At 36.3% G+C, this 24,630-nt stretch overlaps 4 protein-coding genes across 6 annotated transcripts; 3 read left to right on the top strand and 1 right to left on the bottom strand.

The window, feature by feature from the left end:
- The first annotated feature begins 219 nt into the window (after positions 1 to 219).
- Positions 220 to 3,437, top strand: LOC122281440 (peptide methionine sulfoxide reductase B1, chloroplastic). The gene is made up of 5 exons (XM_043092910.1): positions 220 to 502; positions 1,545 to 1,656; positions 2,672 to 2,737; positions 2,833 to 3,030; positions 3,119 to 3,437. The coding sequence occupies exons 1-5, from the start codon at positions 313 to 315 to the stop codon at positions 3,147 to 3,149; spliced, it is 597 nt and encodes a 198-aa protein (XP_042948844.1). The 5' UTR covers positions 220 to 312; the 3' UTR covers positions 3,150 to 3,437.
- A 1,795-nt stretch (positions 3,438 to 5,232) lies between these two features.
- LOC122282662 (SH2 domain-containing protein A-like) lies at positions 5,233 to 14,611 on the top strand. 3 transcript variants are annotated; one of them, XM_043094627.1, is made up of 12 exons: positions 5,233 to 5,593; positions 6,477 to 6,668; positions 7,469 to 7,693; positions 7,944 to 8,033; positions 8,809 to 8,886; positions 8,991 to 9,155; positions 9,592 to 9,957; positions 10,679 to 10,962; positions 11,409 to 11,571; positions 12,505 to 12,854; positions 14,207 to 14,284; positions 14,398 to 14,611. In XM_043094627.1, the coding sequence occupies exons 1-12, from the start codon at positions 5,447 to 5,449 to the stop codon at positions 14,414 to 14,416; spliced, it is 2,157 nt and encodes a 718-aa protein (XP_042950561.1). In that variant the 5' UTR covers positions 5,233 to 5,446; the 3' UTR covers positions 14,417 to 14,611. The 3 variants fall into 3 exon arrangements, with proteins under 3 accessions (XP_042950561.1, XP_042950560.1, XP_042950562.1); XM_043094626.1 differs by having other exon boundaries at positions 7,469 to 7,726; XM_043094628.1 differs by having other exon boundaries at positions 5,235 to 5,593; positions 7,469 to 7,678.
- A 2,005-nt stretch (positions 14,612 to 16,616) lies between these two features.
- LOC122281643 (receptor-like serine/threonine-protein kinase At1g78530) lies at positions 16,617 to 19,206 on the top strand. Its single transcript, XM_043093340.1, has 5 exons — positions 16,617 to 17,036; positions 17,136 to 17,474; positions 17,685 to 17,939; positions 18,027 to 18,160; positions 18,891 to 19,206. The coding sequence occupies exons 1-5, from the start codon at positions 16,901 to 16,903 to the stop codon at positions 19,077 to 19,079; spliced, it is 1,053 nt and encodes a 350-aa protein (XP_042949274.1). The 5' UTR covers positions 16,617 to 16,900; the 3' UTR covers positions 19,080 to 19,206.
- A 59-nt stretch (positions 19,207 to 19,265) lies between these two features.
- On the bottom strand, positions 19,266 to 22,836 carry LOC122281644 (fatty-acid-binding protein 3, chloroplastic). Its single transcript, XM_043093341.1, has 5 exons — positions 22,544 to 22,836; positions 21,959 to 22,060; positions 20,267 to 20,422; positions 19,954 to 20,168; positions 19,266 to 19,766 (listed from the first exon to the last, which is right to left on the bottom strand). Exons 1-5 carry the CDS (start codon positions 22,782 to 22,784, stop codon positions 19,608 to 19,610), a joined length of 873 nt encoding a protein of 290 aa, XP_042949275.1. The 5' UTR covers positions 22,785 to 22,836; the 3' UTR covers positions 19,266 to 19,607.
- Between the last annotated feature and the right edge of the window lie 1,794 nt (positions 22,837 to 24,630).

Raw genomic sequence — 24,630 nt, 5'->3', positions numbered from 1 at the left:
AGATTACATCTATTTAGTATTTTGCCAACGTGGCCGATGCAGGGCTCTCAATTCCTACAACCGCCACGTTTCACCAGCACAGATCCTCTGTCCCAGTTATCACTGAACGTAACTTATCTCAGCCAGTCATGACTCATAACAGAAGCATCCAATAGATGTTCGCTAACGTGTTGGAATGTGACGGTTCCCGAAGTATAAACCATCATCGTCAATGCTCGAGCAGTGCACAAAACTATTATCCAGAAACAACGAGAGGCGTTGAGGATTTGGTCATTGGAACACGTCTTAGGTATCGTTAAAGGTCGGGCGGCAATGGCTTCTCATAGTTTAAGTTTAGCATCTCCAAGAATTTATATTTCCACGAAAAGCCAATTAGAACTGGGCGTCAAATCCAAGCTTTTTGTGTTCGGTTCCCAAGGCTTGAGAAAATCCAACACGGTTTCTTTGTCAGCCCGTGCCATGGGCTCCTCAGCTTCCTCCCAGAAACCAGACAGCACTCAAGGTCTCTCTCTCTCTCTCATATGAAGATTTTCATTTTTCACTGTCCTTTTCTGATTCATGTCATTCACACACATAAGCGCTTGTTCCTCCCGTTTGTTTGGTGAACGATGAGTATGATATCAATATAGGAAGTTAAAAAAATCAATCCAGGTTTTGACATGGAGGTAGCATCCACCCAGTGGGAGAAATACTCATCTGAAAGTGTAAATCGATGTACAAATTGTTATCAGTTGTTCTCTTCTTTATAACTTGAAAAGGAAAATGCTATATACTAGACCGTATTCGGTATTCCAACTCTCATCCAACTTGAAAGAGGCACTTAAAATAGATTGTGTACAATAAAGGGTCGTAGAAGGCTAGAAGTTTATATAAAGTGACGGGGAAACCAATATGTTGGGCTCTCATCAGTCTAATTGTCCGGATTGGTTATCCAAAACTAAAATTTTCATCTCATTTTAATTTATCATTATAATTTTTTTAAATTTTTGTATAAAATATAATAAATAATTTAATTTTTTCAAATCTTAATATAAAATTAATATTAAAAATTTATATTATAATAATATTTTATTTATTATTATTTAAAATATCTCTTCTCATCCGATCCATGTAACCAAACGGGCCCTAAGTATTGATTTGTGACTGTCGTTTGAAAAGCTTTAACACTGCAGTTAGCACAATAAATTTGGGGCTAATAAAAAAAGTTTTTGCTCCAAATTTTAGCATACCCAAGATCTCAAAAGTTAAAAAGAAGTTGTCAAAGCTTCTTTTGACAACTTCTTTTTAATCAAAGGGAAATTAGTTTCTTATGGCGTGATTTCAATTTATGGAATGTAGTGCAGATGAGATCTGTGATTGTTTTTGTTTTGGCCTGGTCTGATATTTCCAGTTGGTGGTTTTGTTGGTTGCCTTCAATTAAATACATACAGTTTTTTCTGGCACCTTGAGTGGTTGTAAGCCTACATCTTTATATCTTAATGATGTACTTCCATTTTTCAGTGGTATAAGGCTAATAGTGAATGGTTTTTTCTGTCATGGTGCAGAGGCAGGAAGCACCGACTATAAAGCTATAAGTAATGAAGAGTGGAAGAAGCGACTCACAGGCGAACAGTTTTATATTACTCGTCAAAAGGGAACCGAGAGGGCTTTCACTGGGTATGATCACAAGGACGTACATTTTGTTAACTTCTATATTTTTTCAATAGTTTTCTGGTGGACTAGTTTTTTTGTTAGTCTTGATATATGAAGAATTTAATTTCTATGAGGTCTCAAAGGCACAAGTACATATTGTGAAGACTGAGACTCTATCATGAGAAATGAAAGTCAAGACCTATGATCATCTAACTATAATGTACTAATTAGAAAAATCGTCTTGTTAGTCAAATCGACACTTAAGAGACAATGAAAGAAATTTTTTAGACCAGTTGAAAAGTTGGCTTATTTCTTTAGACCCATTTTAACAATTACGTACCCATGTCAATTTGTTTACCCATTTTAACAATTATGTACCGATTTCAAACAGTTTTTAGACTTGCACAGAGTTGTGGAATTTTTTTTCTCATTTGTATGTAGTTGGTTGGGAGGGAATCTGGAGGCCACTCATGCATATCCGTTATGAGGCATGTATGGGACAACCCGTTGAATAACCTACTTCATGAATGCTTCATAAGGTTGGACAAAAATGCATCAAAACTGCGAAAAACAACCTATACTTTCAGTTGATTGCTCAGCAATCACTAGAGGTTTAGTCACTTGAGAAACAGGAGCTAGTCAAGGGCCGTGATGCACTTTTTGGAGATGATGTCGGGGTTGGGCAGGATGAGGATACAGGCTTGCTTTATCCCAATGTGTATATGAGCCCTCTCCTAAATCAGGATGGTATTCATATATTTAGTTCGCTGAGTTTATCCCATTCCAAAGCCACCATCTTCTTTTCCCTTTTCCCTTTTTCTTTTTCTGTTCAGTGCAAAGCCACCATCCTAAGCCTACAATGTTCTGCATAAATCAGGAGAACCTTGCATGTCTATTAATTTTGTTTCTGGAGGGAGGCTGGAGGTTTTGCTCATGCTGTACATATATGATAAACTGAACCTGATCTGCCAATATAGCTGATTCTTTTTTGATTTGTGATTTTTCTAATTCGTTTGCTATTTTTCCTTTTCATGTTCAGGGAATATTGGAACACCAAAACCCCTGGAACTTACCATTGCATATGTTGTGACACACCTCTATTTGAGTGAGTAATGAACTTGTAGAGACTCTCATTGGACCTAATATGTTTTGCTCACACAGCTACCACTAAAACTAATTTATGCGTATTTCCTCCTCCAGATCATCCACTAAATTTGATAGTGGAACTGGTTGGCCTTCTTATTACCTGCCTGTGGGAAACAATGTCAAATCAAAGGTAGATATGTCAATTATTTTCATGCCTCGCCAAGAAGTTCTCTGCGCTGTTTGTGATGCTCATCTTGGCCATGTCTTTGACGATGGTCCACCTCCCACAGGAAAACGTTTTTGTATCAATAGGTAAATATTTTCGTCTGGCCTGTGTTCCTTTTCCCCGATTTATTCATTGGTATAATGGACCTGATGTAAAATATGACTTTTCTTGCAGCGTTTCCCTTAAACTAAAACCAAAGCCGTAGGCAGGCACAAGCAGGAAAACCAGAATGATATAATTGCTCAAATCAGATGTGACACTCGTTGTATCTGCACATTCACTTGACAGGTGTATAAGCTGGGTCTGATAATGTGTAAAATATCTTATATTTTTGGGTCTGATAAAATATAAAATAATATTCACTCTCAGTGTCTGCTACTGTAACTTTGAAAAGAGAATATCAGATGCTTGTAACAGGTGGATTTTGTTTAACATTTTCCTTTAGTAAGTCACAAAGAAGCTCATTGGATTAAATTTCCTACTTTTATGGAAATACTAGTGCAGTCAAAAGTGTTTAGGAGATAATTATGCCCACTTAAGTCAAGGCAGATGCTTGTTTAGAAGCCAACACCTACTGCAAGTTGGTGCTTAGAGATGTGAGACATGGTGAAGGCAATTTTAACCACTTGGGTAATGGAAAATGCTAGATCTCCACTCGGATGATGTAAAATATAAGATCTCTAAGGACTCTTTTATGGTGGTCAGAGGAAATAACCACGGCATGCTCGATTTGATGCAAGCAAAGTTGAGCATGGGAATGGGGAATGCAGTTGAGAAAGACGACACCACCAAGATTTGTCACAAAGGGATTGCTTCTCTTCTTTAAGCATGAAAGTTTTGCCCCTGAAAACTTGTTTCGTTGTCTAGCCGACAAGCAATGTAGAGTTGCATTTCATAGCAGTGTTTTAAATATTATACCATACCGGCCATTGGTCCGATACAAGTATTTTATCTATTTCATACAAATCTAAATATCAGTCAATATTTCAGCCTGTACCAGCCTATGTATCGGTCGGTATTTTGGTTTTTTTTTTATTATTATTTTTTCAAACTACAAGTTCATTTTTCACTTTTACTTCATACTAAGCTATTTATAATTTATATATATATATATATGTATGTATTTATGTATAATTTATTCATATATAGATTATTATTTTAGAATATAATTTATATATATAATTTATTCATATATCAACCATTCCGAAACGTTACACGAAATGATATCAGTATCGAAATATTTTATTCTAATATCTTAATCGGTATGACATCTAGAACAATATTCATATTGTTTCGTAGATTTCCTCCATTCAAAAGGAAGAATTTATAATTTAGACATGGCCCAAGTCGATATTGGATGCCGCTATTCGGGCGCCAAGAATGTACGGTTGGGTATGCCACTAGTCCTAAGAGTGGGTATTTTGAAAAGTTTCATACTAAGGTTGAAAAGAAACAAGGAATAATTATCATTACCAAGATTTCAGGCATTCAAAGTGAAGAATTTATTTCATAACTCGATATTGAATAACCTTCATAAGACATATAGCTGATATTTTAATCTACAAATAAAATTATAAATTGAAACATTTTTAGGTGATGTATTATAATGAGAAATTATATATACCACATTGTTACACTTTCATCTTAATCCTCTTATGATAAAGTGATATTATTCATTAACCTTTGAATATTTTTTTAAAAAGAATTGAAGATAACCCAAATGTGATAAATGTTATATTTTATATAATAAAATAAAAGTGCGACAAAAATGTGATATATAGCATTATTCTAGTTTACATGTTATCTCCGTTCATTTTTCATTTATGAAATTATTTGTACAAATTCCAAATAAACAAGTATCGTGTAGTCCATTTATAAAAAAATTTACCCCCACAATGTAAAAGTGCAAAAAAAAAAAAAAATTAATGAGATCTGAATTTTTCTAAAATATCTACGTGAGATTTATCTATTTAGAACTCATAGCTTATATTATTTTTTAAAATTACAATAAATGGAATAAATTGGTTTTTTAATATAACCGTTTTGAGACATTTTTAATTGGGCTCAAGTATGGATGGACAGGGCCCTAATACCAAGGCCCATCCCCTAGATCTCTTGCCCTCTACGAGGAGCAATGGCCCTAACAAGATACAAAGCGGCGCCATTTTTCACTCAAACTTGCACTTTAGTTCGTGTCCAATTATTAATCGCCACATCACACTGCTATCTAATTGCCTCTCTCTTTGCAAAGCTGGCGTACTTACCATTCATTGGTTATTTTAATCTTCTCATACAATCTGCAAAGCAGCAGATCTCCAACCCTTTTTAGTAAAAGCTGAACCGGAAAGAAGTCCTAACCGTTACTTAACAGCCGTCACCGAACATTTGTGTTCTTGATCTTCTCCGGAGCGAAGAGTCTTGGTGGGGTTTAAGGTTTCTTGAAAAGGTTGGCAAGAGAGTAAAGAGGCCTTCTTGAGCCTGTTTGATCAGAGGGCGGACATTATGGCGAATGGGGTTGTACACAGTGTAGAGTACTCACTTTTGAAGGATTTGAGGGTGGAGATTGAAGGAGAAGAAGGCGCCTTCTCTCTTTGCTTTTGGGTTTATATTATGAGCTCCTCTGCATTCCCTGCTACAATCATTCAACAGGTCTTCACTTTCTTTTACTTCTAATCGTTTATTCTAATTTGTTGTCTGTAATTATTATTTTTTTCGTTTCGGTGCGATTGACGGGTTTGTGTTATTTAGTGGGATTTTTTTAGTTTTGATGATCACTTGCCATTTCTTCGTGTTTTTTGTAATATGTTACATGGTTGTGGCAAATTGTACCCCTTTTATGTCCTTTTTAGCACTTTTTGTGGGTCAGTCATAGGAACTTTAGAATTTGGATCTTTCTGGTTAGTGAAGTGCAAACGTTGTCCATTGCTGTTGCTAATTCTACGTTATCACTTTTGATTCGCTTATTAATCACAAGTCCACTTCAGTTGCTAATGATGAACGATAAGTTTTGTTTTTAATGGATCTGTATATTTTACTGGTTTATTAAAGTAGTATTTTAAGAATTATACTAAGGACTGTTTCTAAGGATTTTTTTTATCATTATCACCGTACTAAACTACCAAGATTTTCCAATCTGCCAGCTTAGGATTTCTCTTCTTCTGTCTAATAACCCTTAGAGATTTTAGGATGATCACTTTTAAAAGAAACTGAACATATGTATACTCCCTGTGTACTTGGGCTTTGCCTATTCTTATGAATAAAATACCTTGATTACCGATAAAAAAGAAAAAAGAAAAAAAAAGGAACTGAACTTATGAGTGATGATCAGTAGTATTAGTTCTTTGCAAACTATGCCAGTTTGGATTGTTAAAAGAATTTCTTCATGTTTGCAATGTTGTAAGATAATTTTGTCTCTAAGGATTAGGCTTTCTGGGTGCCATTGTTCACATATCACAGTACCTTTATAATACCGTACATAATTTTACTCTTGTAGATTTATTTATTTGTGGATAACGTTCACTTGATCATGCAGTTGCACTCTGATGGCATCAATGGCACTCCTTTTCTTGTTTTAAATGAAAAGAAGCGAATGATGCTTCTGCCGCTGCTTCTCTTACACAAAGAAGCTTCTAATTCTGGAAACTTCACCTCCTTGACAGAAGTTCCACATGCATCCATGGAGACTGAGTTTCCTTTAGAAAAATGGATTCATGTTGGATGTGAGGTATGTGATTCTGAACAGCTAGGCACTTCAACTTTAATAATGGATTGTTGGTGTTGTTAGCATTATTGTTGTATAAACTTTATCTCAAGTTTCATGATTTCCTTGTATCCGTCTCTAGTTCCTGACTAGGTGTAATCTCATCTATGCTTCATGTGTACTTGGGCTATGCTTATTTCAATATCAATAAAATATCTTCTGACTTATTAAAAAATAATAATAATTTTTGTTGTATGGATTGATGTAATATATGAGATCATTTGTACGATAGTTTTCCACAAACTGTTTTCTATTGTTAGGAATAAAGGGAGCTAAACTCTATTGACAGTTATGTATAAACTGTTTTGTATTTTTAGGAACAAAGGGTGCTGAACTGTATTAACATTACTTCTTCCATGGTGGCACGGCTCAAGTCCCATATTTTTTGTTGGAATAGGCTTTGATACCATTTATAACGTCCCAATAGAAGATCCAAATCACATGACTTATACTCCAAAATGATACAATGATACAATTAGTGCCCCATTGGAACCTCATAAAGAGCAAAAACTTCTCCTTCCCAAGAATGTAGGATCACATTCACCACCTACCCTTATCCTTATCATACAGGGTATTACATGCTCTTACTTTGTCCACTTTCTTTTCTTTGACAACTAGTGTTTTCTTTGGGCTAGGGCTGTTACTGAGAAAATGATCTTCGCATGAGGCAGTTTAGGTGTTCCCCTGTAGTAGCATTTGTGAAGGCGATATTCTGGTTTTTTTTGGAGTTTATGAAAAGCTTAGTCTTGAAGTGTTCGTTTCAGGTTTCTACAGATCATCTTCGGCTTCATATTGATGGAGAGATTGTGGGAGAGAGGCCTTTGTCTTCCGTATTCAACAAAGATTCGAGTTTAAGTGGTTCAAGGAAGATAGCTTTGGCTAGTATTGGAGGAGATGGTTGCAAGCTGCTGGGTTATGTCCACAATCTTGAAGTCTTGCCTCCAACTCTATCTATTAAGGATCACCATGGAAAGGTGCATTACATTTTGGCAAGTGCTATAGTCACGAGAGATCCCATAAAAGTAAATCCACAAACTGACATGTATTCATATGATATGCTAGATCTATTTTACAGTAAAAGTAGTTTTACAATCTAACGTATCACTTCAAACTACATTAGCTTGTGGGTTTACTTTTATGAGATCTTTTTGTGGCTAAAGCATCTTACATTTTTAGTTTTTGAAGTCTCACAATTATTTATGTTCTGTTTTACTTGGTAAAAACAATCTCTGATCACAGGATTTGCCTCTAAGACTATCTATTGATAGTTCAGATGCCTTTGAAATTGAAGTAGGCAGCGATGGTGTTTGGAGTATTATTGGTGGCAAGGTTAGAGAAAACTTTACATATCATGTTACTTGGTTTTCCTGTTGTATGCAAAAACCTTTTTTTTTTTTTTTTTTTTTTGTTTGGCGTGGAGTACATATTTTTTTTTGTAAGGACGGGTATTAGTTATGTTGCATAAACTTGCTCTGTATCTTCTGATATGCCTCCAACATTCATCCTTACATCAACTTCTATGCCTCTTGTTATTGTATTTTTCAAATTGATCAGTCAAAATTGCCTTTGGCGACATCAGTTGCCTCCACTGTGTTACAAACGTTGTAGCTTTAACATGTCAGCCCTTAAAATTGTATGAAACTCATATTGAAGTAATTATGTAGTCTCTGTGCATAAAAGGAGATTCTCACTTCCATTTATTGAAAAGAATAAATCCAAGTCTTTTTAGTTTAGGAATTGTTGAGGGGACATTTTGTTCTGACACTAAAAGGTAAATGTCTGATTACACCAAAGCTAGACGTGAAGTTTGCTTGGGCTCATTGAGTTTGTAGATTGTAGTTTACGAATTCATTCAAGTAGTTGTTTCTTGATCCCATCCATCTTTATTCCCTCATTAGTTGTAGCTTTACTGATTTTTTGTCCCATTGGTTTTCCATTCCCTTTTAAACTTCAATTTTGCTTTTTAAGTTATTACAAGCAGCCTGTCTCATGTTAAATGCCCCTTTAGCACAAAGTTGTACAAGTTATAGTCTATTCCAATGTAATGACCTGCTTTTACTGCTTTCAACTTTCTTCTGATGTATATCATTGCCTCTGTTTACAGGCATCTTGTCGCCGGAACTTTTCTTTGGATGTTGTTTTGTTAGATTCCTTGGGCCATTCAGCAACCAAGGACGATGAGGTTTATATCTCTGGCTTTTGCATAGTATACGAGCCATCACCATCTTTAATTGGAAGTTTTACAATAAGTTACGTATTTAATTTAAACCTTTCTTGTCTTCACAGGTTATTGCTTCACTTTTGTATGCTGACAATGGGGCACTTGTGGAGAACACAACTGATGGGGAAGCTCCTCTTCTGGCTAGCTACGATGGAATTGAATATGCTTCTTGTGAAAGACCAAGTAAACTATTGCAAGGACGTGCATCCTTTAAGCTCAAGATATCTCAGGTGCTAATGTCATGTGTAATATGTTGCTTTAGAAACCTTTTTAGAGAATATAAATGGAACTCTATCCCCTAGAAGTAGGACAATATATGAGCAACTTGCTTGTATGCATCGTATTAACAACCTTGGTTCCATTGGGTGAATGATTTACCCATCCTAGATGATACAGGTGCCCATTTCAACTTCCATGACATGAAAGAATACTTACTTTCAAAATAAATAGTCACATATATGAAACAACTAAATAAGATAAAAATAAATATATCCAACTATATTTTTAAATTTTTTCCAATAGTTTCATATCTCTCACGTATAAAAGCATATGAAGAATCAAGGTAACACAAGCCAGAGATCAATTTTAGTCTTGGGTTTATGTGCCTCCCAGTTGGTTCTGTACCTCTGGAATTCGTAAATGATTTATCATTCTTTTTAATTTCAGCTTTCATCGAAGTGTGATAATCGGCTTTTCCGCATCAGATTTCACATGAGAAGTGGAAATTACCCATTCTTTGAGGCTTTCTCCCCTCCAATTCGTTGTATATCACGTGGCCGTAATATCCGAGCATCCTCTCTAACATGGAAAAGATCAACTTCTGCCATCCAATCTGTTAGTTTATCTGAATCATCTAGGATGGATGTGGGGTCCTTAGAACTTCAGCACGGCAATAGCCATGAAGCAAGACCCTGCCCATCATCGAAGCGGGTTAGATCAGGACCGGATAAATTATGTGCTGCTTTAAAGACTGATCTTAACTTGGAGCGACCTGATGAGAAATGTAACTCTCATGCTGGGACAGCTAATCTGGTATTACTAGTTTTTTTTTCTTTGTTATATATATTTCATCCAGAATATTTGCTGATAGATAGATCAATTGAACTGAAAATGGTTTGTGGCATAAAAAAGGTTGCCCTCCTTTTATTCTCTCTTTTATAAATATCAGCTGTAATTATCTTGCCATTTATGGTTCAAGTGTCATGTGGACACCACATAATGTGCAACATACACATGCAATACTTAACATGACAAGGATTTGGTTGAGGCATGTGCCCAACATTCATTAATGGTTAGATATTCAATATTTCAGTGTGATCAAAGTCCGTGGTTTGTTTTCCATATTTTGTATAGACTTTATATCGGTTTACAAGTTTGTATTATTTAACGCCACTGTTTTCCATATTTTGTAAGCCTATTTTGCTGCATATTGCAGTACCTACTGTTTTGCAATTGAGGTTGCATTTCTAGAACTGTCTATCTTCCTGAATAATACTTAGAACTCTGTTGTTGACAAAATATGATTATATTTCTTTGACAAAGTATGCTTTATATTTCTTTATTTTTGCTTCAATCATTTTCTTTTTGTCTTTTCAGCAAGAGCTAGATCCTGTGACCTATTTTCCTTTTGTACATATTGCATATGCCAATGCAAACTTTTTTTGTGATGATTACCTTTGAAGTTTCACTTAGATAGATGGGACTTTATTCATAATATTCTCGTATAGACGTATTGAATACTATTGTAATGTAGGTTAAGAATGAGTTTGGAACGAGTTTGGAGGGAAGACCTGAAAACCTTGAAGAAGTGGATGATTCACAATCTGATTCAGAGAGTACTGGAGAGAGAAATTCACCTTCTAAGAGTATGTCAAGTAGAACAAGTCCAATGTCGGATATGAACATTTTCAAATACTCCCTCTCAGGCTTAACTGAGAGATCTTTTATGCTCAAGGAGATTGCTTTGTCTGCTTCTGACGCTGAACTTTTAGAATTTGCACATCAGGTCTCTCTCTATTCAGGATGTTCACACCACGGGTAGGTAATCTGTGAAAGTTTTTTGGTTATATTAGTGATCATATTCTTCTTGGAGTTTTAATATGCATATCATAATAACACTTGGGAGGATGATCTGCCACTGAATTTTTGTAGTGGCAAAAAAAATACACCAGCATCTTCATTAAAAAATACTCTAAAGTTTGACTAATACCTTACTGATTCTCATTGAGGTTTTCTTTTCAAGTCTCAAATTACAATTACAGTCTTTTCTAGTCTCAAATTACAATTACACCCTTTTCAAGTCTCAAACTGACCCTGGGAATATGCATATTTTTTTTCCTCTTCTCACTCTTTCGTTTCTCTTCATCTCTACCTGTTAGGATGTAATGGAACAGACTTCTTCCCTAGCAGGGCTTTATTAGATCAACTAAACAATCACTACAATCCTTTTGTCTGTTCTTCTTTTGAACAACATTCTTTCTCAGGCGCCAAATAAGCATGGCAAAGAGACTGATAGAGGAAGGAACAAAAGCTTGGAATTTGATTTCACAAAACAATCATCAGATTCGTTGGGAGAATGTGGTTTTTGAGATTGAAGAGTACTTCATGAAGATTGCTTGTTGCAGTTCTAGATCTCTCACACAACAGGTTTCTTCTTCTTTACACTCCTCTCTCTCTCTCTCTCTCTCTCTCTCTCTCTCTCTCTCTCTCTCTCTCTCTCTCTCTCTCTCTCTCTCTCTCTCTCTCTCTCTCACACACACACACACACACACGCACGCACAAGGTACTGTCATGAAATTTAGTTCTTGAATATTTGTGGCAAATTAATATGATTGCTTGGCGGAACGTGTAAAGGTTTTAGTCATTATGCTGATATTGATGAGGCAGATTTCTACATTATCAATAGTGTCTCCTATTGTAAAGGTATGCGTAAGTGGTACATGCAGCTGAGAACTTGTGGGAATTTTCTAAAAGATTGATCGATTTCTTATTAGCATCTTGTGTTCCAGAGGAAAAAATAAAAACAAATTCAGTTTTGCTAGTTTGTAAAATGGTGTTAGTGCAGTTGACACTAGCTTGTTCTGTTGTCTCTGTTTCAATAAAACATGCAACCAACGGGATCTGCATCCTTCATGCAGCCCTGATTACTTTCTGTTTGTTGATTCAAGTATTTCTATAACTTAATGATGAACTATCCTTGTGCTTCAGAATGCTGTTTATCAATTTGTAATTCTAGTTTCTTTTTTGCGAATTGTGGTTCACTTGTTTAGTAACTGATTCAATCATTTTCATTCTATTTAATTTTTGTGATTGTGGTAGACAAGAGTTATAAGTAGTATTTATAAGGGCTTTATGTGAATGATGCTGCACTATATCATCACAATTGGATTATATTTTGGTTTTTGGGGCTATATTAAGGTAGAATATGTGGGATAAATCTCTCTCTTCTTGGGAGTCTGTTTCAGCCAATTCTTGTTTATTTATGCAATTAGCCTCTCCTTATTAATGGTAGTTTTTTAGAACAGGTTTTGGCATAAAAGAAAGAAGGGTAATATTTTCCTGATTTTATTTTTATATTAGGACTTTGAGCTTCTGAGGAGAATTGCTGGATGTCGAGAGTATCTTTCCCAAGAGAACTTTGAGAAGATGTGGTGTTGGTTATACCCTGTAGCTTTCACATTATCAAGAGACTGGATTAATGCAATGTGGAGTTCTATGTCACCAAAATGGATAGAGGGATTTGTAACAAAGGAGGAAGCTGAATCTTCACTTCAAGGTCCAAGGGGCCTCCAAGAGCCTGGCACGTTTGTACTCCGGTTTCCTACTTCAAGGAGCTGGCCCCACCCTGATGCTGGCAGCTTAATTGTGACTTATGTTGGCAGTGATTACACTCTTCACCACAGGCTGCTTTCCCTTGAGCAGTTTTTTGGGTAGTTCATTTTTTCTATTACTTCTTAATGATAATTCACATTATATTAATTTATTTACTAGAATACTATTCAGCATATTCTCTCTTGAAGTAAACTCGGGCAAGGAAAAAGTGCAAAAATTAGGAACTACAGATTCAGGAAATAGCAAGGCTTCTCAAATTGATGTTAGGAGGCAAAAACATGATGCAATAGCCCTAGCATGTTTAGAGAAGAGTGGAAATTACATTGAGTTGTTGTTGCCAAGTCTCCACCTTTAACTGGATAAACATCACTGGAAAAGAGTGAAGTCGAACTTAATACTTCAATAGATGAGACACTTTGAATCTTTCAGAGTAAATTGAAGTTTCACGAGTTTTGCATTCCCCTTATAGAGGAAGCTTAAGTGCATGGTCAAGTATTTATCTCTGAACTTACTGCTTGAGTAATTGGAGAATTTGAAGCAGTTTTGTATACATTTCTGACTATCTGATCATCAGTCACTAAAATCAGACAGAAGAGTTGTGAGACAAATCTGGGGGCAGTAGAAATCTACCATATTGATTCCACCTGGAAAATATTGGCTGCAAAACTTTTCTTATACCCAGTAGCATTTGGCCAAACATTCAATTGGTTGTAGTTACAGAAGAAACTTTTAGATTTGTGTTCAAAATCTCCATTGATGTATCTGATGTAGACTGTCTGTTCAATTAGATTCATCAAGTGAGTAAATTGCAATTAGCTCCAGTGATGTTAATGACTGTAATTCAAAATGGCTTGGACCTTCAAAAAGTGGGGGGGGGAGGAAATTGCATTATTACCAAAAACATGGAGTCCTCTTACAAACAGCATATTTTCTGATTGTAAGAGTTAGTTTGCATTTCACTTTTGGTTGGACATGAATGTACTGAGTTAGATGCTGAAATCATTGGTTTTTTGGTGCAATTTCATTATAGCGTAGCCTCATTTCTGGCCAAAGTTAGGTGACTCCCATATTAGCAGGAAAGTTTCATGTATGCAATTCTTTCAGAGAGATAAGATCTTAGAATGGAACCGTGGAATGTATTTGGTTAATCAGCCCATCCAGTTGTGTGAAGTTTGTCAGTGACCTCTCAACTGTATATGGCATATGCTTTTGATCTGGTAACATAGCCTATGCGCCTGTATCTGACGTCATAAGAAAAATTGCAGCACACTGGCACTAATACTCTACAATCTATATATTTTTTCCTTTTGACCTCCAAATGTAGTATATTCAGAATATCTCTGTCATTTCAATCACGAATCTTTTGTGTTTCCAAAAATTGAGAAAATGAATGTGAAAAACCTGCTTGCTATTGATGAAAATAGAATTGAGTTTCTTCTTTGTTTTGTAGTTACAGTGAAGGAGAAATGAATTTAAAACCACTGCAAGATATGCTACTGGCAGAGCCTGAGCTCTCTCGATTGGGAAGGCAAGATATTTCTCGACCACTATATCGATTATTGTTCTCTATACAGATTGAATGCCAGAAATTGCATTCATAAATATTAACCATGTGTACATCTGTTGCTTGAAAATTTGCAGGATAATAAGAAGTCATTAAGTGTGCTTGTGTAGCATGGTATCCATCCGCTTCCAATCTAGGGTTAGCATTCATGTGCGTTCATTCCCATTCTTGTGTTTTTTGTATTGATCTTCTTGTTATTCTTTGCGGTCCATTATGTATATATGCATACCAATATATTGAGGATGGAATGTCCATAATCTAAAAACTTTAGGTGATTTTAACAGTGCATTATCCATTTTGTGTAGCTGCTAAAATACCAAGCACCATTTTTCATGCCTTTTTGCTTTTTTGTTTTGTTTTTTCCTTGGATGAATTGAATGAGGTCATTCCAAAGTATTGAAGTTTAAGAGAGACAATAAATTCTTAACCAGGGATATAAACAAACCTCATTTGCTAAGTACAGTAAGGGGAATCCACCACAGAAAACAAAAGGTCCTATTCAATACAGACAGGAGTCTTTACATGCGATGAGATGGTTTTTGAATCTGCATTCTTCAGAACGAACTAGGCTTCCAAAAATCATGCAGTTCCTTTGCAACCATATGTGCCATGGCACCCAATGCCAGTTTGCATATTAATAGCCTCTAGATTTCTACCTTTATAAATTATTCAATGTCCAGTTCATAACTCTTTCCCAGTTAGTAAAACCCCATTCAAAGAAAAGATGATCCCTACTTAATACATTTCTTGCAGGATACACAATAGCGATTCCCCACCCCCCTTCCTCATTGCAGCAATTTGTCTCGTGTAGAAAGTCTATTGCTTATTTTTTTGTACTTCTTTTGTATGTGACAACCAATCCCTGTCTAATTAAAATACTGATTCTGACTACGCATTGGCAAAGAGCAAATCATTTGTTTTCCTAAAGCGGATGCTGAAAATGTTCTAAATAAGTTGATGTGGTGAGGAATTTGTCAAGATCTGCTTCAAATTTTCAATAAAGAACATCCTTCAGAATTGAGAGCCCATTTGCAAGATGACAGATGGGGAAGCGTGTAGAACAAGATCTCGTTCAACAAGTCAAAAGCCCCGTAAATCATTTGATGACGTATTTTCATGCTTTTTCTCAGTTTCTCGATAATAACTATCCTTTAAAAAATAGGTTTTTTATAATTATTTTTACAGATCAAGCATTTTCCTTTTTCACTCCCTCATTTCTTTTCTTTTCAGTTCTTTTCAGTTCTGTGTAAAGTTAAAAAGTTCAAAACAAAAGCACGAAGTTTTGACAAGAAATGTCATTTTCGGTTCAACCAAGGAAATGTTGTACCATTCCGATTTCTCACTTAAAACTAATAAAATCATGGATTGAAAGCTACTTCAGTCCGGGGATTCAAATGATCTTAACCTACAAGATAGAGTACTATATCCCCCTTACCAATCGACATAATTGAAAAGACCAATGAATTATTATCGTCACACAATATTGACTAGAAAAAGTGTATTGAAGGGGTGGAAGCAAGGCGAAAAAAGAACGTGATCCATATTCGTGGAGGTCGTGGAGATTCCTTACACAGCTGTGTTTGTATCCATAAAAAGTGATGTACTGTTGGGTACGTGAAGTCTCAAGTTCCACATGAATGGGGAACGACAGGTGGTCAAGAATATATGGCGACAGCCTAGAATTTCACATGATGCATTCTTGCATGCTGCCCTTTACCTTTTTCGCTTTGACTTTTGATTCTTGTGCTGCTTTTATTGCTTTTGACCTTTAAACGGCGGGTTGAAATTTAACCTTTATGATATGTTTATATGTATATGTGAAGTGTTTACACTCAATAATCTCATCCTGTCGGCATACCAAAAATGCCACGTACGTTACGTACCGAAATAAGCTTTGATTCGCAACCTAACCTCAGGTGACGTAAATTAAAATGCCACGAAAAGTACTCAACAAAAAGAAAGCCCGCCAAATTATCCATGATGTCATGGAGCTGTCCTCTCCATCAAGTCTCCTCTGCCATGCTGTCTTTTCTCGAAACCTTCCTCTCATTCGTACTTGAATCTAGCTGTTGGAAATTGGAATTATCATAAAAGACTGACTTTTGTTTTGAGTTTTATTATATATAAATATAATCGCGCGTTAATCTTAGTATCAATACTTATTTATTTATATTTAAAATTTAAATTAACACTATTTTTAATAAAATCTATTTTTTGATCAATCACATTATATTAATATACAGATTAATACACAATTATACTTGCAACTATATTTTTTATTTTGTTTTAGAGTATGAAAGAGAGGCTTGCATATGTACATCTTAGATTACTAACATGTTCTCCCACTCTTGATCCAATATCTTTAGTTGGTTTATGCTTTCATTCCATTTGACATTTAGGTCTGTGAGGAACCTTTATTCTTGCTTTTTAAGTCCTTTCTTTCGTTTTCCTTTCTAATTTTGGTGTTTTCCATGTCCAACTTAAAAACTCAGCTCGATACATGAGATAAGAAGCGTGGAGATTTTTGAGACGATTTCTGATTCTCTGTAATATTTTAACCCTGCTCCTCTGCATTTGTAAATGGGCAATTCCATGGTCTTAGCGTTCTACATTACAGTATGCTGCGTTGCTTTTGTTATATCAAAGATCATCATTTCAGTCCTCCTCTATAGAAGATGGAAAAGAAAGCATATGGTTTCCGAAGATGGCTACTCAGGTATGGGTGACAACAACATATATACAGATTCTCCAATTCAACTTGTTTGAAAGGAGAAAAAAAGTGATGTAAATTTAATGCGGTACTGGGCATATGCAGGTGGGAAGATGGTGATGTTTAGGTCTCCAATGATGCAATCTCTAACATCCGATGCATTCTTGAAGAGGACACTGAAATTGAGCAATAAAGACATCATTGGCTCTGGAGGCTATGGCACTGTTTATAGATTGACTATAAATGAGTCCACAGCCTTTGCAGTTAAAAAACTGAATAGGGGAACTGCAGAAAGAGATAGAGGTTTTGAGAGAGAGTTGGAAGCAATGGGAGACATAAAGCATCGAAATATTGTAACTCTTCATGGATATTACACAGCTTCTCACTATAATCTTCTCATATATGAGCTGATGCCAAATGGAAGCCTGGACAGCTTTCTGCATGGTATGCTTTTCAATATAGTATCAAACCCAAGTTTTATATTTTGGTTTTCAGCAACAATCTTGAGTGCTATCAGAGTTTAGATATTTCTGAACTATCTTTCTTTCTGACGATCACTGACGGGATCATCTGGAAGTTAAGATGATTCCATAGCTTAATTTTCCCATTTTGTTTCCTCCATTCTTGTAGCTCTGATTGTGGATTCTGGTGCAGGAAGATCTATGGACAAGAAACTTTTGGACTGGCCATCCAGATACAAAATAGCAGTAGGTGCTGCAAGAGGATTATCATACCTTCATCATGATTGCATCCCTCACATTATTCACAGAGATATTAAGTCGAGCAATATATTGTTGGATCAGAACATGGAGGCCCAAGTTTCTGATTTTGGATTGGCCACATTGATGGAGCCAGATAAGACTCACGTTTCAACATTTGTTGCTGGAACTTTTGGATATCTAGCTCCTGGTATGAACCACTCCCCCATTGTAGTCGGTCTCTCTTAATCTTGGTTCTTGTGCCTGGTTATGCTAAGTGCTCAGTTCTGTCCTGCAGAATATTTTGATACAGGAAGAGCAACGGCAAAAGGGGACGTTTACAGTTTTGGGGTCGTCTTGCTGGAGCTTTTAACAGGGAAGAAACCAACCGATGAAGCATTTGTGGAAGAGGGAACTAGGCTTGTGTCCTGGGTAAGTTATGAACATCCGACAACATCAAGTAGATTCTCTTCTTAAAATAGAACCAATCATTTGCAGTCTGATATTGATTGAAAGCACTGGGGGCCTGGGGGGGCAAAACTATCCATTTAGCCGACTTTTGATGATTATTTAAGATTTTTTTTATCATTATTTAGAATGTTCTCTTCATTAGCTTGGGCACTTTTCGACACCCCATTGAAGGGGTAAGTCCATTTTATTTCCGGTGAGGTCCCTCTCCATAAGTGTCTGATTTAGTGAGCTAAAGAAAAGATAAATGGGATGTGATATTTGCTAAACTCATCACTCTAGTAGTAGTAGCTGACCTTTAAGCAGCCATTGGAACGATTTCTTCGTACCACGAATATCCATCAAGTCATCCATGACAAGTTTATAAGTTTATGGTTCAGAAAACTTCCCAAAACAGAGGAAATCAACACCAATACAATTGCTAGGAAATTATTAAACTTTAAATGAGAATCAGAGATGTGACTTTTCATCTGCTACAGTGGCAGAGCAGGAACTTTATGATGTTACTACATCTATCTGATACTGAGTTACCTCTCATCTTTATTTTATTTTAAATTTTGATTGTTTGTCATTGCTCAGGTAGGTGAATAAATGGAAGTGTTCTTTGTTTGAAAGTGCCTGAGTGATGCCCCCCTCCTTATAGATTAGTAGATTGATTCACTGTATTGAAATTGTTCTATGCACGTTGGCGCAGGTGAAGGCAGTTGTTCAAGAGAAGAGGGAGGAGCTTGTACTCGACAGTAGCTTAGACAATTGTCCTGAGGATGAGATTAACAGTGTATTCAGTATCGCCTTAATGTGTCTTGAACCAGAGCCCTCCAGGAGGCCTACCATGGCTGAGGTTTTCAAGATGCTAGAGAAAATTAAATCAGACAATGTTTGAACAGATTTCTAAACCTTGTTTAAAGCAATTCTATCCCATCGTCATATAGTCCCATCATTGTAACACATTTTTCGATGTTCAATGCCGCAAGGACAGAAAATGCAGGTCAAGGCAGTACACAATGCAATAGAGATGTACAGACAGAACAATTTGCACAGCACAGAACAAAATGGCCGAAGACAATCATTACGGGAATGTCGAAAATGATAACGGACGATTCATTATTTATGGTTCTTGGGAAAACAGGAAAAGAAAACTTCGAAAAAGAAATATTCGCAGCTAAGGAATTACCGCTCAAATGCCTGTGAAATTTTGCCTGCAAAAACTTTATCAAGCAAGGCACAACCCGACTCTTGTGAGCATTATTCTGGCGATTGAGAAATATGCCTTTTCTTTTAAATTCTACAACAATTTCCCATCCAGGTTAGATATGCTGACAAGATAGAAAGTGGCTCAAGTAATCAAGCAATTACATGCATATCTGAAAACCAAGTTACCAAAATATTTTTGAAAAAACTAACATGGCATCTACTTGAGGGTTGTTGCCAACCCACTGGCTACTGAATCTTTCAAGGAGGGAGAAACGGGTGTGTTTCCAAAAAAGACATCGAAAAGAGCAAGAGTCACATTTTCCGACTCAATTTCAGCATCCACATTAACTGGTAGCCCATTTGATGAGACACAAACCTGAGCACCACAATAAATCCAGACGAATTAGTTCATATAAGAGAAACTACATCACTTTCATTTGCTGTCATTTAGTAACGAGTGTGGGGTGGAGATAAGGATGGAGCAAGAAATTGTTTAAGTGCACAAATATCTGTGTAGAATGGATACTCATTGCAAGAATGCGGTACGTAAAATTCAGACTTACAAGCATTTTGGATGGGTCCAGCCAGGTCAAAAATATGAAAGTTCCTTTCTTCAAGGGTCTCCCTTGGAAGATGCTACGGAATGTGTACAGTGCTGATTCATCAATGGAAGTCGGTGCTTTGATTCTCGGGGAGATGGCATCATCTAAGGCATCCCAGAAAGTTTTACCATCTACATTTCTAACCAGTACAATTTGTAATGATTTCTCTGAAGGAGCTGCGATTAGAAGAAGTTATGTTTTCAACTTTCATAAGTTACTCCAAGCAACCTCTCTCTAGAGCAAGAAAGCACTGATGATTTCTGTTTGTCCTTACATTGAAAAATCGAATTGAATAACAAAGAATTTTCTTGAATCTCAGCTGCTGATTTCCCTTTCCAAGCATTCAATTTACTTAGAATAGATTGATTTACATACAATCCTGCAGCATAGATCTTAACACCAATGATAGCAAAGACTTTCTCCCTGTATCCTGAAATCATTCAAAAGGCAGGCCATCAAAATAGATGCTAACACAGACAAAAGGCTACTATATTGTAATCAAAATCCCCCTTAAGACAGCCCTGATCTTAGAAATCCTCTAGACAACACTGGGATTATTCAAGTTGAAACAAACTTTTGGAGAAAAGGCTACTGTGATGTAAAGACTTCTTACACCTGCAACACCGGTAGTTGGTTTCAACTTTCAAGGTTAAATAACACTTGCACATCTATGAAGAGAACAAGTTTCTTATTTGGTAGCCTTTTTGCCTTCTCAAAGCTATTGGGAAAACATATGTAACAGGCTAAGGCCTAGTTTGGATAGTAAGTTAAAATGAAATGAGTTGAGATGGTTTATGAATAATAGTGAGATATTTGAGTTGAGGTGATTTGTGAATTAGAAATGGTTTGAGTTAAAATGTTTTATAAGGTTTTGGGAAATGATAGAGAAAAAGTTGAAAAAAAATATTATAAAATTAAAATATTTTTAGAATATAATTTTTTTTTTTTGGATTTGAAAAAGTTGAATTATTTTTTATGTTTTGTTTTGGAAGTTTGGGAAAGTTGTAATAATTTTTTTTTTATTGGCACTGGATGTCCAGGAACAACGTCCCGACCAATCCCAGGAGTGCACAAACCCCTGGCAAGGAGTTTCCCGCAAGTGCATTTTGGGTAATTCAAAGGAAAAATCCCCCAGTTCGATGGCCCCTAGAGATTGTTTGCACCCAATGGAATTTGAACCTTAGACCTGGGAGGAGCATACCCCCAAACCCAAAGCCTTTACCACTTGAGCCAACCCCTAGGGGTTAGTTGTAATAATTAGATAATAATTAAATGAAAAAGTTGAAAATTTGAAATTGAAAAATATTTGTATTTATAGTGTTTGGATATTGAGATGAGATAGAAGCATCTCTCTATCAGGCCTAAGAGTAGCAGTGATGAGTGACTTTGGCCCTAGGGGAGAGAAAAGGGAGGGCAAACTTCGAACTTGTGGTCTCCACTCCATGAATAGTCCCCAGCCAACCTTGATATCCCTTGGGTTAACCGTGGCACTCTTTATGAAAACTTTTCATGAACGGAGAGAAAAAAAAAAAAGTTTTGGACCCCAATAGCCATTGATTTTCCAATGTAGCACACAAGTTCCCTGATTTTTACAATGGAAAGAATAAAAAGATGCCTCATATGAGATGATTGAGGTCAAAGTTAATAGTCTCATCTCCCAAAACGGCTTCCAACAGAAGTTAAACTCAGCCAAATCCTGCATTTTGGAGAGCCAAGGAAAATATTTTCGAATAAAGTATCTATAGTCCTGCACCCATATACAAGAGAAATAAGAGAGCCAATTTTTCTTTCCCAATATTTGCTAATAATCCATTGCAGGTATATATATAAACAAAGCCGATATTTCCCTATATTCTAATCAAGTATATTTATTTCATTGGCTCTATGCTTGATTATCTTCATTTTTAAGAGAGAGAGAGAGAGAGAGAGAGAGAGAGAGAGAGCGGTGTGATACTAAGCAGCTGACCTGTTCCAATTAGAGACAATGAACTCGAGCAACCAGGCAAACTGAGAGACCTTTGAAATTGCACATTGGTTGTTGGTTCCTCCGTGTATTCCACATTTCCAACTGTAGCCATGAATATAAAGAATAATAAACACCATCCCTTTTGTAACTAATACAATTTAAAAATCGAAATAGATAAAGCAAAAGGGGGAAGAGAGAGAGAGAGAGAGAGCAGCGATAACACGTCCTTTTGTCCTCTCACAGACATCCAATAAGTTCATTCAAATCGCATATATCTTTACTTCACAAATTTGACATGCATGCCAATAAGAATCCACTCCCTCATCCACTGGGATGTTTTCTGTCCATACTTAAATCATGTGCGCAGATTCTTTCATATGATTACCCATGGGTTGCTGCATCATTTTATTTTTTTTCCCTTCCATAAACTGTGGTTTGCTTAATTATATGGTTACATTTCCAGCACTACAAGTTCTTTCACATCCAACTAGGGTTAATGTATTTTGATGATTCGCAATAAAAGAGGCAATAAACCAGAATCAGTTAATGGCTTTTGCACGGCATATAAATTTCAATAAAATTTACCTGAAGATGAAGAAGCGGCATTTGGAGATAATTGTGTCTGCGTTTTGCTGTCCTTGGAGGGATAAAGACGGAGAGGGTATGAGGTAAGGTGACAAAAATACTGGGTTTGTGAGAAGGACACTGTTGGATTTGAATTTCTTCTGAGAAAGCAAATTCTGGGAATTGAATTGCAGTTTCTGGGGGGAATGCTGGGTGCAGAAAGCCATATAAGTGGGGTGGAAATTGCCACCGCTCCGAGCATTTCTGAATTGTATTTGCTGAGTAACGATTGTCCCTTTTTTTTTGTTTGGGGATATAAGTTGATCTGTTGCCGTCAGTGCATTTTGGATTTTTTTTTTTTTTTTTTTTGTAAGTGTTAGAAAAAAATCACCACTAACAAGTTCACCGCTTACCAATAAAAGAAAGAAAAATGCATACTACATATTCTGATGCGGATTGTCAATGATTAATATGTTGATGTCGTGTTTCACAGTTTGAGTAACTCTGTAATAAGTTGATCTATTCCTGTAAATATGGAGAAGTGAGAGGTCAAAGTGGTGAGAAACAAATGAAAGTGCTTCGAGAGTTCCCCCTCCCCCCGGGAGTATATATACCTGGTAGGGGTGGACCTCTAGCAAGTAGCAAGCCAATCGTGGGGATGTCATTCCGTACTTAAGTCGCATCTTCTTCCAACTCTCTACTATGCAACAGGTCACCCATGCCTGATCGTGGCAACTGCTAATAGCCCAAGGTTCACGCCATGGCATGCTCGTCTCTACCCTTCATTAAATGCAACGCAGTCTTAGCATGATGAGCCACCTTTCAATTTTGTTCAGCCGTTGGTGTTCAGTGACAGGGGTTATCCCTGACCCTGTGTACATGGGTTATCGACTAGTAGTGGCGTCAGACCTTCTGACTTAGGACCTATGTCCTGCACTTATTACTTCACTACTTCCTTCTGGGCTTCTTAGGTTGACCTCGCCCTTCCTGGCCCGGCTCATCCTATCATTTCATACCACTTTCCTTCTTATAAGTTGCCCTTAGACCTATTGTGCCACAGTGGTTTGGCTCTACATTGGGAATGACCTCCCTCGCAGTACCCCACAAATCCTCACCATACATGAGAATTCAAAATGCTTCCTTCCACCTTTCTCGAGTTCGTTCTCCTTAGCGCATGTCTGGCACCCCACGATGGTTTAGTTGCATCATTAATGCCTTGATGGCGCCTCGGGTTCTCCCTCCTTCGTTATCTGGTGGTTTGGGACAAAGGGGAAGTCCACCCACGTACTGGACTGCGTATTGGTCCATGCTCACACACGCCCCTTGCTTGCTCTTCATGCTTTCGTGGGTTCGCGTCGATTGGATTCCATGATACCACTCCAAACGTTTCTCGAGACCTGGCATATCCCTTGAGTTTCTGACTCAAGGATATAAAGCCCCCTCATTTTCGTCTCATTTTCTACCATTTCTATTTCTCATCCTTCTGCATTTTCCTTCAAGCTTGTTTCCCTAATTCCTTCTCTCCACTCGCTTGCTCTGTTCCTTCTTCCTTCCAGTCTCCAATGGATCCCAAATGATCTTCCAACACTTGTACTTCGTTGAAGTTGGGAATGGTCAATCTCTGTTGACTAGGGATATAATCGGTCCAATTTGATCCAATTTTGTAGAATTTTTGAAACCGAACTGGTTACACCGATGTTACATTTTCAAGAACCAATTTCACACTGGTTATCCTCTTAAATCGGTACTTCTGATTTTATTGGTTTTAATCCTGTTTGGTCTAGTTTTCCGATTTTAGTCAAGTATCAATTTATATTATATATTTATCTATCATAGTATTTTAGTGTTACTACTATAAATTATAATATTATACTAATATCATAGTATTAATACTAACATATTAAATTAACTATATTATGCTATAACTCGTATAATATATAATCTAACAAATTACAAATGTTCATATTTAAAATTAAAATTTTATGTTATAAATTTTAATATAAAATTATTTTATATATGATATATAATTATATATAAAAATTTCATATATAATTATATATACAAATTATACATATAAAATATTTTATATAATATTAAAAATTTAATAT

Source organism: Carya illinoinensis, chromosome 11 (genome assembly GCF_018687715.1).
Source record: "Carya illinoinensis cultivar Pawnee chromosome 11, C.illinoinensisPawnee_v1, whole genome shotgun sequence".
In the NCBI taxonomy this organism is placed as follows: Eukaryota; Viridiplantae; Streptophyta; class Magnoliopsida; order Fagales; family Juglandaceae; genus Carya; species Carya illinoinensis.
Note: the sequence above shows the minus strand (reverse complement) of the source record. Positions and strands in the feature narration are given on the sequence as shown.

Excerpts from the sequence above, each read along its gene's own strand:
- LOC122281440 (XM_043092910.1), top strand. The coding sequence starts at position 313 with ATGGCTTCTCATAGTTTAAGTTTAGCATCTCCAAGAATTTATATTTCC. Across the intron at positions 2,738-2,832 it reads TGTGACACACCTCTATTTGA|ATCATCCACTAAATTTGATA; the intron begins GTGAGTAATGAA and ends TTCCTCCTCCAG. Across the intron at positions 3,031-3,118 it reads AAACGTTTTTGTATCAATAG|CGTTTCCCTTAAACTAAAAC; the intron begins GTAAATATTTTC and ends CTTTTCTTGCAG.
- LOC122281644 (XM_043093341.1), bottom strand. The coding sequence starts at position 22,784 with ATGCTCGGAGCGGTGGCAATTTCCACCCCACTTATATGGCTTTCTGCA. Across the intron at positions 22,061-22,543 it reads TGCCGCTTCTTCATCTTCAG|TTGGAAATGTGGAATACACG; the intron begins GTAAATTTTATT and ends TCATGGCTACAG. Across the intron at positions 19,767-19,953 it reads TGGACCCATCCAAAATGCTT|GTTTGTGTCTCATCAAATGG; the intron begins GTAAGTCTGAAT and ends TGTGGTGCTCAG.
- LOC122281643 (XM_043093340.1), top strand. The coding sequence starts at position 16,901 with ATGGGCAATTCCATGGTCTTAGCGTTCTACATTACAGTATGCTGCGTT. Across the intron at positions 17,475-17,684 it reads CCTGGACAGCTTTCTGCATG|GAAGATCTATGGACAAGAAA; the intron begins GTATGCTTTTCA and ends ATTCTGGTGCAG. Across the intron at positions 17,940-18,026 it reads TTTTGGATATCTAGCTCCTG|AATATTTTGATACAGGAAGA; the intron begins GTATGAACCACT and ends TCTGTCCTGCAG.
- LOC122282662 (XM_043094626.1), top strand. The coding sequence starts at position 5,447 with ATGGCGAATGGGGTTGTACACAGTGTAGAGTACTCACTTTTGAAGGAT. Across the intron at positions 5,594-6,476 it reads CTGCTACAATCATTCAACAG|TTGCACTCTGATGGCATCAA; the intron begins GTCTTCACTTTC and ends TTGATCATGCAG. Across the intron at positions 9,958-10,678 it reads ATGCTGGGACAGCTAATCTG|GTTAAGAATGAGTTTGGAAC; the intron begins GTATTACTAGTT and ends ATTGTAATGTAG.